This window comes from Gorilla gorilla, chromosome 12, assembly GCF_029281585.2.
Source record: "Gorilla gorilla gorilla isolate KB3781 chromosome 12, NHGRI_mGorGor1-v2.1_pri, whole genome shotgun sequence".
Classification (NCBI taxonomy): Eukaryota; Metazoa; Chordata; class Mammalia; order Primates; family Hominidae; genus Gorilla; species Gorilla gorilla.
Genome location: NC_073236.2, coordinates 46,706,510 through 46,720,220, shown reverse-complemented (window position 1 = coordinate 46,720,220; position 13,711 = coordinate 46,706,510). Strand labels below are relative to the sequence as shown.

The 13,711-nt window shown below is 37.5% G+C and overlaps 1 protein-coding gene across 50 annotated transcripts in view; it reads right to left on the bottom strand.

Moving 5' to 3' along the window:
* The window catches only part of LOC101137060 (coiled-coil domain-containing protein 138), a 90,229-nt gene that overhangs the window by 46,956 nt on the left and 29,562 nt on the right, over window positions 1–13,711 (bottom strand). For 38 of the 50 annotated variants that reach the window (XR_010129892.1, XR_010129891.1, XR_008677036.2 and 35 more), the window contains one exon: window positions 262–378. The exons of the other annotated variants lie outside the window; for them this stretch is intronic. Coding sequence is in view for 12 of the 38 variants with exons in the window: in XM_055378334.1 (XP_055234309.1) it covers window positions 262–378 (117 nt within the window). In the remaining 26 variants the exon portion in view is untranslated. The remainder of the gene's footprint in view (window positions 1–261; window positions 379–13,711) is intronic. 50 annotated transcript variants of the gene reach the window in all.

Sequence of the window (13,711 nt, the reverse complement as noted above, 5' to 3'; positions counted from 1 at the left end):
CATTGATAAATCAAAGTTCTAAATAAGTGAACAGACATTTTATGTTCATAAGTTGTAAGACTCAACAAAGGAAAGATGTCAATTATTCTCAAATTAATATACAGGTTTAACACAATTCCTATCAAAATCCCAGCAAGACATGGATAGGGAAGATTATTCTGAAATACAGAGAATATATTCAAAACAGATATTGTGAAACAAGATCAAGAAGTAATATTAGGTGGAGTATTACTTATAGATAAATTCCTATTAACCAATTACCTGTGCTCCAGCATCTAGCTGCCTTAGGGACCAATATATAAATTTTACAAAAGGCTCGTGAAGTTTGATATTCACAAATGGCATCCACTGTAGCTGCTCTGTCATTAGAGGCAAAAGCTAAAGATAAAATGATGGAAAATAAATACAAAGGCACAGTATTTTTAAATGTCTTAAATCAATTACCACAATTTTCCAAAATTATCTTTAAAAACAAAACAAAAGAGTTCTCCAACAAAAAACCTTCACTTTAAAACTATATGCAATACAATTTGGCAATATATATTTTAGTTTTTATATATGCATTTTCTTTCATCCAGCAATAACAGCACATCTAGTTTAAGGAGATTAACCTACACAAAGATACTCTATGAACCTTAAATGATTAAATAAATTTATAGTATATATGTAACCATTAAAAATGATAACCTAGATTTATATTTATTGCCATGGCATATTCTGGGGTGAAAAAAGGTGTTTACAAGGAAGCAAATGGAATAAAAATCTCATTTATATAAACTATATCTATATAAATTTATACTGAGAAAGATATATGAAAGGATTTTTTAAAATGCTGGATTTCAGAAACTGGAGTAATATTTACTTGTTTATATGTCTACATTGCATGCATATCTTAATGTGCTAATTTATAAAAACATTTAACTGTTTAAGGATGTCTATGAATTTTGTTTCAAAAGTATATCATTTTGCTAAATGATTTCAGGACCATAAAGACATATTCTAAGGCTCTAACAGAATACTCCCACTTCTGAGATACCAGCCTAAGAAAATCGATTTAAGAAGATCCCTCCAAAAGCCATGTACAAAGATATTTATTACTACACTGTTTATAAGAGTAAAACCTGGAAATAATTGTATAGCAATCAGGAAAATGGTTATGTCAACTGTATAAAGATTCTCTGGACTAATGATTATGAGTGTATTGTGTGTATATACATATATGTATTTTGTAAAATTTTCTGTACATTATGATGTTTTGGACGTCTTAAAAAACCTTTCCAGTTGGGGAGAGATTGCCCCTCCCTGGACCAGCCAATTCTTAGATACAGCAAAGTGCTCGGCCTAGAGTATGCCTCTGATAGACAAATTAACCAATTCAGAGCCAGACCCCTTCTATCTGGCCCTTGTATCCCAGGAGGCAATATTCTCTGCCGTAATCTTACCAGAGTCACTAGGGACCACCCCTAGAGCTTAGTACTGCCGAAATTATTCAAACTAACCAATCCTATTTATTCACCCCCACCTGCATTGCCTTTCATGTGGAAACCACAATAAAGGGTCTGCCCAGTGCTTTCCCCTTGACTCCTGTCTTCCTACCATCTGACCACTCTGGTGTCTTTAAAAAAAAAAAAAAATCGAAAAAATTATAGACACCTCATAAGTTGAGAAATGTCTAAATAGTATTTTTATGGAATAAAATTTAGTAGCCATATGCTCTCTTACAGTCATAATCTCAGTAAAATTTTATATAAAATTCTCCCAACTTTTTAATAAAGACATGCATCAGTTAATGACAGAGATACACTCTAAAATAACAATAAATAGTAAATACATAAACCAGTAACATGGTTATGATCAAGTATTATGTACTGTACATAGCTGTGTGTGCTATTATTTTACGTAACTGGCAGCACAGGTTTGTTTACGTCAGCATCACCACAAACATGTGAGTAATGTGTTCTGCTACAATATTATGACAGCTATGATGTCACACAGTGACAGGAAATTTTCAGCTCCATTATAATCTGTTTTCTTTTTATACTCTTTTTTTCTTTGCTCCATTATAATATTATGGGACCACCATCATATATACAGTCTACCATTGTCTTAAACATCATTATACAGTGCATGGTGGTATATTAAAAGGGATTATACGCCATGACTAAGTGAGATTAATTCTTGCAATGCAAGGACGGTTCAACATTTTTAAAAACTGGTGTAATACACCATTTTAACAAAATGAAGGACAAAACCCACACGATTATTTCAATTGACAAAGAAAAAGCACTAAACAAGATTCAACGCCCTTTCATGATAAAAATACTCAACAAACTTAATAGAGGGAAACCACTTCGATATAATAAAGGCTATATATAAAAAGCCCACAGATTACACTATGAAGGTAAAAGAATGAAAGCCTTTCCTCCAAAATCAGGAACAAGACAAGCACGCCCTCACCACTTCTGTTCACTATAGTACCAGCCAGTGAAACTGGGCAAGAAAAAGAAATAAAAAGTACCCAAATTGGAGAAGTAAAATCATCTCTCTTCTCAGATGGCATGACCTTATATGTCGAAAGTCCTAAAGATTCCACAATTTAAAAAAAAAAGAATACATAAATTCAGCAAAGTTGCTGAATACAAAATCAATACTAAAAATCAGTTGTGTTTCCATACACTAACAATGAACAATCCAAACAGGAAATTAGGAAAACAGTTCCACTTACAAATAGCATCAAAATGAATAAAAATACTTAGGAATAAATCTAAGCAAGGAGGTAAAAAACTTATAAACTAAAAACCACAAAACAGTGATGAAAAAAATTAAAAGACACAAATAAATAGAATGAAATTTCATGTTCATGGGTTAGAAAACATGGTATTATCAAGGTGTCCATGCTACCCAAAGCGATCTACAGATTCAATGTCATCTCTACCAAAATCCCTAAAGCATTAATTTACTATGGTGAACAGTATAGCAATTCTTCAAAAATTGAAAATAGAACTATCAAATGATCTAGCAATCCCACTTCTGGGTATATGTCCAAAGGGATTGAAAACAGGGTCTTGAAAGGATATTTGCAAGTCCATATTCATATCAGCACTATTCACAATAGCCATGAGATGGTAGCTGCCCAAATATCCATCAATGAATGGATAAGCAATATGTGGTATTCATGCATAAACAAATATTTTTCCACCTTAAAAACGAAGGAAATCATGTCACATGCTACAACATGGACGAACCTTATGGATATTATGCTAAGTGAAATAAGCCAGTCACAAAAAGGCAAATACTATTATGATTCCACCCATATGAGAAATCTAATGTCAAATTCATTGAAGCAGAAAATTGAATGGTGGTCATCAGGGGTGGGGGTAGGTGAAATGGGGAGTTGTTATTTAATAAGCGCTATGGTTTGAATATGTTCCTCAAAATTTATGTGTTGGAAACTTAATGCCCAAAACATCAGTGTTGAGAGGTGAGGATCTATTGGGAAGTGTTTACGTCAGGAGAGCTCTGCCCTAATGAATGGATTAATGGCATTATAATAAAGGCGTGTGGGACTGGGCTCCTTTTCTCCTGCTCTTCCACCCTGTGGGCACACAATGTTCATCCTGTTTTTGCTCTTCTGCCCTGTGCCACGTGAGGATGCAGCAAGAAAGCCCCTATCAGATGCTTGGACATCCAGCTGCCAGGACTGTGAGAAATAAATTTCTGTTGTTTACAGATTGTGCAGTCTCAGATATTCTGTTGTAACAGCACAAAACAGAGACAATTGGTACTGAGTTTTAGTTTTGCAAGATAAAATATTTCTGGAGAGCTGTTGAAGGACAATGTGAATATACTAATGAACTGTATACTTAAAAATTATTAAGATAATAAATTTTTTATGTTTTCGTCACAGTTTGAGAAATTATATGGGTGGACCAGAAAAAGACTTACTTGAATAGATTTACAAATCTTGTGATATGTAAGGTATTTAAACTATGGTTATTCATTATACCATCTGTAAGCCAATACTTTGTGAAAAACATTTGAATATATCATGTGTTATCATATCGCTGTTATCAGTGGTGAATTTCATTTGCTCTGGGGGACTTAACCATCAACAGTTCCATGAATTTTTTTATTAGAAATAGAGGATTCTACTGGGAGGCTGAGGCAGGAGAATGGTGTGAACCCAGGAGGCGGAGCTTGCAGTGAGCCGAGATCGCGCCACTGCACTCCAGCCTGGGCGACAGAGCGAGACTCCGTCTCAAAAAAAAAAAAAAAAAAAAAAAAGAAATAGAGGATTAATATCCTTACTGGCCCTAACACATGGCAATGAATTTTTTTTAATTTTTGAGCTCACGGCTGAGATGAATATTTTCTGAATAAGAACAGCACTCAATCATTGAACAGTTTTGGAAATTACCTTTTGCTGCACATTGTTCATTTTTCTTACTAGAGTCAACCTGAAATTACAAGTCAAAACAGTGCCTATATATGAAACTTACACTACAGTAATCATTTCAACAACTAATGTTTGAATCATAATGTTAAGCTGCATAAACTTCCTTTGTTGTCAGATATTTTAAAAAGAGATGAGATATCCATTCCAACACAGATTTGCAGCAGATATGTTTTCTGACTCCAAACTACAGTTCTAGCAGCATTATTTGAATCTCAATGCAAGTGCAAAACAATCTGCTTATTTCAAGATCCATTTGACTGCAATTGAGGAGCTGCCAACTGACCTTCAATTGGAAGTGATTAATCTCCAATAGTGATATACAAAAAGAAATATCAAGAGAAGAATCAAATAGAATTCTGTAAATGCTTTTCAAGTGACAAAGTCATATGCCTGTCTGTGGTGCCACTTATATGAGATACTTAGAATATGCAAATTCATAGAGATAGAAAGTAGAAGAGAGACTACCAGGGTCTACAGGGGAGGGAGGAATGGGAAGATATTGTTAAACGGGTACAGAATTGTTTCAGATAATGAAAAATTCTTGAAATTGATAGCAATGATGGTTGTACAGCATTGGGAAAATACTTAATGCCACTAAATTGTACATTTATAAATGGCTAAAATGATAAATATTAAGCTATGCATATTTTACCACAATGAAACAAAATCATATGCTCATGGATTGATGTCAACTATTTGACAATACTTAGTGTATAAAAAGACATTTTCAGGCCAGGCATGGTGGCTCATGCTTGTAATCCCAGCACTTTGGGAGGCCAAGGCGCATGGATCACCTAAGGTCAGCTGTTCAATACCAGCCTGGCCAACATGATGAAACCCTCATCTATCTCTATTAAAAATGCAAAAATTAGCTGGGAGTGGTGGGCACCTGTAATCCCAGCTACTTGGGAGGCTGAGGCAAGAGAATTGCTTGAACTTGGGAGGCAGAGGTTGCAGTGAGCCGAGATTGCACCACTGCACTCCAGCTCGTGTGACAGAGCGAGACTCTGTCTCAAAAAAAAAAAAAAAAAATTTCAAAGATGAAATACGTAAACTCTCATTACAGACCAGCATTAACAGATAAAAATATGCAATTGATTCTGATGACAGGTAACACTTGGAACCCCAATTGAGTAAAATGATACCCTCAAATTCTAGTTTCCTTATTATTCGATCTACTGCAAAAAGTTTACTCCACATTGGCTGGGCATGGTGGCTCACGCCTGTAATCCCAGCACTTTGAGAGGCCGAGGCAGGCGGATCATGAGATCAGGAGATTGAGACCATCCTGGCTAACACAGTGAAACCCCGTCTCTACTAAAAATACCAAAAAAAAAATTAGCCAGGTGTGGTGGCAGGCGCCTGTAGTCCCAGCTACTCGGGAGGCTGAGGCAGGAGAATGGCGTGAACCTTGGAGGCAGAGCTTGCAGTGAGCTGAGATCACGCCACTGCACTCCAGCCTGGGCGACAAAGCAAGACTCCGTCTCAAAAAAAAAAAAAAAGTTTACTCCACATTAAATTTTGATTTTGTCAACAAAAAAATTTGTGAAAATTTGTTTCGTTTCTTATTATGTAAGTACTGGTATCTTTCACTTTGCTTTTTGGCCTGCAAAACCTAAAATATTTACCATTTGTCCTTTTACAAAAAAGGTTTGCTGACCTTTGTCATGGACTATAAACATTCCCATAGCTTAAGAAAAACCAGACTTCACTAAATTCATCTGGCATTGTCTTCTTTGAGGTTCCTGCCAAGCTCTTTGAAAACTTGCCTACTCTATCTCTACTTCCTGTTTACTTTTAAACTAACAGACCTTGTTTTTAAAGAGCAGTTTTAGGTTTCTGAGTGTATTGAGTAGGAAGTTGAGAATGCTTACATGCCCCCTGTCCTACTCCCACCTGCCAGTACCTTCCATTATTAACATCTTTACTAGTGTGGTACATTTGTTACAGTTGTTAACACTGACATACTATGATTAACTAAAGTCTATAGTTTACATTAGGATTCACTCTGTTGTATAGGCTACAGATTTTGACAACATATAATGACATGTATCCACCATGTATCACAGGAAATAATTTCACTGTCCTAAACATTGCCTGTGCTCCTCTCCTCTTTCTCAGAACCCCTGGCAGCTACTGATCTCTTTACTCCAGTTTTTGCTTTTTCCAAAATGTCATTATAGTTGGAATCATATAGTACGTAGCCTTTTCAGGCTGGCTTCTTTCACTTAGCAATGTGCATTTAAGGTTTCTCCATGGTAAAATATAGATCCCTTGCTTAAAACCATTTCCTGTCTCCCTCTTATCTGTGGGATGACATTCAAACTTGCCAGTATAGTTCTAGAACAGCAGGTGACTCCACTTCCAGCTCACTGCAACTTTCCTCACATCATACCTCACCCATACCCTGTAATAGATACACGTTATGACTAAGGCAGCTCGTGTCTCCTCCTTCAACTACTAGGTGTCTGTCTCACAAATACCTACTCATCCTTCAAAGCTTAACTTTTAGCAGTCACTTCTACAAGGCTTTTCCATATATTTTCTTATCTTAGGATATAATTTATCTATACCAGTGGTTCTCAAATTGTGGTCCCTAAAACTACAGAAAGAGCATCACTTGGGAACATGTTAGAAATACAAATTCTGGGTCAGGAGTTCCAGACCAGCCTGACCAACAAGGAGAAACCCCGTCTCTACTAAAAATACAAAATTAGCTGGGTGTGGTGGCGCATGCCTGTAATCCCAGCTACTTGGGAGGCCGAGGCAGGAGAATCGCTTGAACTTGGGAGGCAGAGGTTGCGGTGAGCCGAGATCGCACCATTGCACTCCAGCCTGGGCAACAAGAGTGAAACTCTGTCTCAAAAAAAAAAAAAAAAAAGAAAGAAATACAAATTCTGGCCAGGTGTGGTGGGTCACGCCTGTAATCTCAGCACTTTGGGAGGCTGAGGCAGGCGGATCACTTGAGGTCAGGAGTTTGAGACCAGCCAGGCCAACATGGTGAAACCCCGTCTCTACTAATATAAAAATTAGCCAGGTGTGGTGGCGTACACCTGTAATCCCAGCTACTCAGGAGGCTGAGGCAGAAGAACTGCTTGAACCCAGGAGGCGGAGGTTGCAGGGAGCTGAGATGGCAGCACTGCACTCCAGCCTGGGCGACAGAGTGAGACTCCATTTCAAAAAAGAGAAAAAAAGCTGTGCGTGGTGGCTCACACTTGTAATCCCAGCACTTCGGGAGGCCGAGGAGGGTGGATCACCTGAGGTCAGAAGTTCAAGACCAGCCTGGTCAACATGGTGAAACCCCATCTCTACTAAATATACAAAAATTAGCCGGGCATGGTGGCCGGTGCCTGAAATCCCAGCTACTCGGGAGGCTGAGGCAGGAGAATCGCTTGAACCCAGGAGGCAGTAGTTGCAGTGGGCCGAGATCATGCCATTGCGCTCCAGCCTGGGCAACAAGAGTGAAACTTTGTTTCAAAAAAAAAAAAAAAAAAGAAAGAAAGAAAGAAAGAAAAATTCTGTGCCACATCAGATCTACTAAATCAGATTCCAGGGATAGAACCTAGGAACCTGAGTTTTAACAAGTCCTGCAAGAGATTCTGATGTGTGCTAAAATTGGAAAGTCAAGTTTCTCTTAGATATCTGACTTTCAGTTTCTTCACAGCAAACACTGTCTTTTCCTAGCCATTTCATTTTTTCATGAAAAAATTTCACTTCATTTATATCTTTATCCCCTCTAAATACCAAGCCTTTTCTGACAGTATTTATATTCTTAATCCAAACATAATAAAAAAGTACTTTTTCTTATCTTTTGAATGTTTCAAAAGATTCGGCATATTTTGTCCTACTAAAAAAGTAACAATGGTCCTCATTCATAGGGTGGCAGTAGTAGGGAACTGTGAACTCTTTGCAAAATCACTTTTTACAATTTGTCCTTTCAGCGTTTAAGATCATCAGGTGATCTTTACATCAGATACATTGCCTTTTGCTTTCTTACAGTGATGATTTGACATTGTCAGATTTTTTTTCTTTTTTTCTGAGACAGAGTCCCGCTCTATAACTCAGGCTGGAGTGCAGTAAGCAGCATGATCTTGGCTCACTGAAACTTCTGCCTCCGGGGTTTAAGCGATTCTGGTGCCTCAGCCCCATGAGTAGCTGGGATTACAGGTATGCACCACCATGCCTGGCTAATTTTTGTATTTTTAGTAGAGACAGAGTTTCTCCATGTTGGTCAGGCTGGTCTTGAACTCCTGGCCTCGAGTGATCTGCCTGCCTCGGCATCCCAAAGTGCTGGGATTACAGGCGTGAGCCACCGCACCTGGCCAAGTTGTCCTGGCCAAAATGTCACAATGAAGAACACTTTGTGGCTTCCTTCCCAAGCTTTGGTTTTTTTTTTTTTTTGGTTTTTTTGTTTTTTTTGAGACGGAGTTTTGCTCTTGTTGCCCAGGCTGGAGTGCAATGGCGTGATCTCAGCTCACTGCAACCTCTGCCTCCTGGGTTCAAGCGACTCTCCTGCCTCAGCCTCCCAAGTAGCTGGGATTACATGTGCCCACCACCACACCCGGCTAGTTTTTGTATTTTTTAGTAGAGACAGAGTTTCACCACATTGGCCAGGTTGGTCTTGAACTCCTGATATCAGGTGATCTGCCCGCCTCGGCCTCCCAAAGTGCTGGGATTACAGGCGTGAGCCATGCCTTTGGTTTCTGTCAAATTGCCTAACTTCTGCAAAGTGAGTACACTAAAATTTAGGGTGGTCTGTCTTAGAATGCAGAATCCTGGTGAAAATGTATCCTAATTGACACTTTGTTGGAAAACCTTTATTATGGTAAAATATACATAACTTAAAATTTACCAATGGCATTAAGTGTAATCACACTGTTGTGTAACCATCATCACTATCCACCCCCAAAAGTTTTGCAAAATGCCAAAATGAAACTCTGTATCCATTAAATAATAACTCTCCATTCTCTTCCCCCAGCCCTTGGTAACCACCATTCTACTTTGTCTCTATAAATTTGACTATTCTAGGTACTGCATGCACGGAAGTAGAATCATCTCATATTTGTCATCTGGTGTCTAGCTTATTTCATTCACAATGGCTTCAGGGTTCATTCATGCTGTAGCATGTGTCAATTTCATGCCTGAATAATAGTCTTGTGTATGTATATACCACATCTTGTTTATCCACTCATCCATGGATGAGCATTTACCTTGTGTCCACCTTCTTTTTATTATATATAATCTTGCTATAAACTTGGTGTTTAAATATCTGTTCAAGCCTCTGCTTTCAATTATTTTGAATATATATCCAGAAGTAAAACTGCATAAGGTAATTCTATGTTTTAAGTTTTTGAGGAATCACCATACTGTCTTCCACAGCAGCTGCATTTTACATTCCTATGACCAGTAAACAAGGATTCCACTTTCTGACATCCTTGCCAACACTTGTATGTACGTATGTACATATGTACATATGTATGTATTCACACAGTCTCAATTTGTCTCCCAGGCTGTAGTGTGGTGGCACGATCTTGGCTCACTGCAACCTCCGCCTCCCAGGTTCAAGCGATTCCCATGCCTCAGCCTCCCAAGTAGCTGGGACTACAGGTGTGCATCACCACGCTGGGCTAATTTTTATATTTTTAGTAAAGATGGGGTTTCCCCATGTTGGCCAGGCTGGTCTCAAGCTCCTGACCTCAAGTGACCCACCTGCCTCGGCCTCCCAAAGTGCTGGCATTACAGGCATGGGCCACCATGTACAGCCCTGTTTATTTTTTAAAATAAACATTCTAATAGGTGTTAAGTGGTATCTTACTGTGGTTTTGTATTTCTTTAGAGAGTAGTGATGTTAAGCATCTTTTTATGTGCTTAGGGGCCATTTCTTTATCTTTGGAGAAATAGCTATTTAGGTTCTTTGCTTGCTTTTTTAAAAATAGGGTCTTTTTGGTTTTGTTTTTTGCTGAGTTGAAGGAGTTCCTTATATATTGTGGGTAGCAATCGCTTGTCAGATACACAATTTGCTAATATTTCCTCCCATTCTGGAGATTACCATTTCAATCTGTTGATGCACAAACATTTTTAATTTTGATGAAGTTCAGTTTATTTTTGCTTTTATTGCTTGTGCTTTTGATGTCTTAGCCATATAATCACTGCCAAATCTAATATCATGAAGATTTTCCTCTGCGTCTTCTTCCAAGAGTTTTATAGTTTTAATTCTTACATTTAAGCCTTTGACCCATTTTGAGTTAAATTTTTTTCTTTTTGAGAGGGAGTCTCACACTGTCACCTGGGCTGGAGTGCAATGGCGCGATCTCGGCTCACTGCAACCTCCACCTCCTAGGTTCAAGCAATTCTCCTGCCTCAGCATCTCGAGTACCTGGGATTACAGGTGCCTGCCACCATGACTGGCTAATTTTTGGTATTTTTAGTACAGATAGGGTTTCACTATGTTGGCCAGGCTGGTCTCGAACTCCTGACCTGGTGATCTGTCTACCTCAGCCTCCCAAAGTGCTGGAATTACAAGTGTGAACCACCACGCCCAGCCGAGTTAAATTTTACATATCGTATAAGGTAAGGCTCACACTCATTTTGTTGCATGAGGGTATCCAGTTTTTCAACACCATTTGTTGAAAAGACTGTCCTTCCTCCACTGAGTGGTCTCCGTACACTTGTCAAAAATCATTGGACTATATGTGAGGGCTTATATTGGGCTCTCCATTCTATCCCATTGGTCTACATGTCTTATGTCAGTATCACACAGTTTAGATTACTATAGCTTTGTACTAAGTTTTGAAATCAGAAAGTATGAGAGCTCTCTCTAACTTTGTTCTTTTTATGGTTGTTTTGGCTTTTCATTGTGCCTTCAGATTCCATATCAATTTTAGGATAAGTAGTATTCTTTGACATATAAAAGTTTTATGTTTTTACGTCATTAAATCTAGTCTTCATTTTGTTATTTTTACCATTTGTGTAAACATTAAAAACCTTCCTTGTTCTCGTATTTGATAAATATTTAATGTTATATTTTTGGGTTTTCTATGGTTTCACGATAACCTCCAAATATTTATCTACAATATATTTTGGTGTTAAGAAGTATGGTATAGAACCACCTTCTTTTTTTAAATGGTAAACCAGTAGTCTTGATACATTTACGAAGTAATTCCTATTTTCCTCCACTGATTTAACATGCTACCTTTATCATATGTGAAATCTATTTACAAGTTTGGATCTATTTTTGTGGTCACGTTCTGTTCCATCAATTTGTGTGCTCCTATACTACTACCACAATGTTCTAATCACTGTGGTTTTAATATATGTTTACATATGGGAATGGGAATGGAATCTCTGATGAATTTTTTTCAGGAACAGTGATCCAAAAGTATGTAATGTAATCTTCAACTTTTTTTAATTTTTTTTTTTTTTTTTTGAGACATATTCTCTCTCTGTCGCCCAGGCTGGAGTGCAGTGGGACAATCTCAACTCACTGCAAGCTCCGCCTCCTGGGTTCATGCCATTCTCCTGCCTCAGCCTCCCGAGTAGCTGGGACTACAAGCTCTTGCCACCACGCCTGGCTAATTTTTTGTATTTTTAGTAGAGACGGGGTTTCACTGTGTTAGCCAGGATGGTCTCCGTCTCCTGACCTCGTGATCCGCCCACCTTGGCCTCCCAAAGTGCTAGGATTACAGGTGGGAGCCACTGCGCCCAGCCAAAATCATTTTTATTGTTACATTTAACTTTTTGATTTAGTAAGAACTGATGTCATAATAAATCTTCCTATCCAGCACACGCGAAATCCCTTGATTATCCAATTAAGTTTCATATCATTAAATAAAATTTGTAGTTTTCCACATTTTGTTTTGCACATTTTCTCTTTTATTTATTTTACTAGCTTTGTAAATTTGGTATTGTAAATACATTCTTTTCTTTAAATTAGATATTGATGTACTTGGAAGATTTTTTGCTTTTTAGCAACTGGATACTTTACTGAAATCATGAGTTCTAATAATTTTTTGGTTGGTTTCCTTTCCTTTACATTATTATTTTAAAGTGATGAAAATAGGTCTGCCATTCAATGCTAAACATTTCATTCCAAATTCTCATCATTTTGCTTTAGAATAATGTTAAATAATAGAGGTGACAGTAGGTGGTATCCCTGTCTTGACTTGCCTTTAATTGTGTAACCATATATTAGCAATGTACAATCCAAAAATGAATTTAAGAACATGATTCTATTTTTGGCATCATCAAAAAGAATAAAAATACTGTGAAACTAACTTTTCAAAATAAGTACAAAACTTATACCCTGAAAATGAGAAAATATAGCTGAAAGAAATTAAAAAGATCTGAATAAAATGGAAAGACATCCTGTTTATGGATTAGCAGACAATGTTGTTAAGATGCCAAGACTTCTCAAATTAATCCACAGATTCAATGCAGTCCTTAATCAAAATCCCAGCTGGTTTCTTTGCAGAAATTGAAAGGCTGCCCCTGAAATTCATATGAAAATGCCATTGACCCAGAACATACTTGGAAAAGAAGGACAAAGTTGGAAGACTCACACTTTGTTTTCAAAATTTACTACAAAGCTACAGTAATGAATCGAGTGTGACACCGGCATAAGGAAAGACAAATAGAACAATGAACTGAGACGGTAGGGGATAGGAAATTTCCTCCTGGTTGCACTGCACTATACTGGCAGGGGAACACACATGCAAAATGCCACAAACTTTTCCACTCCTTTTGAAGGAGTCCCTTCTTTTTAATGTTTTAGCCTGAGTGCTGCAGCTTCTCAGCTGGTCTCTATAATTCTCACTAACACGTCCTTGTCATTATATTGCAATTAACTTGGTGTTTCCACGGAGGAATAAGGGCCTGAAACTTCCTACTCCAACATGTTGATGACGTTAGTCTTATAGCCAAATTTCACAATCTTTACTTGTAACACATAGTACCTTCCACCTCAGGTTGTACTGAATTTTTGTATCTCAATTTCTTTGATAATATTCCACCCTTATGTTACTGAATCACACAAGAAAATCAGTCTTATAAGGTATACCCAGTATATCAAATTTACTCCTCAATGGCTTTAGGTGTTCTTAAATATTAAATCCATCCTTAAGTAAATTATAACTGTGATCAAATATACAAAAAAAAAAACTGTCAGAAGTTTCCAAAGGTAATTTCTGAAGAGATTACTTTGCTAAAATATTTTGAGTTATACTAGTATTCTTAGAATAAATAAAATGCTTGCCCAAG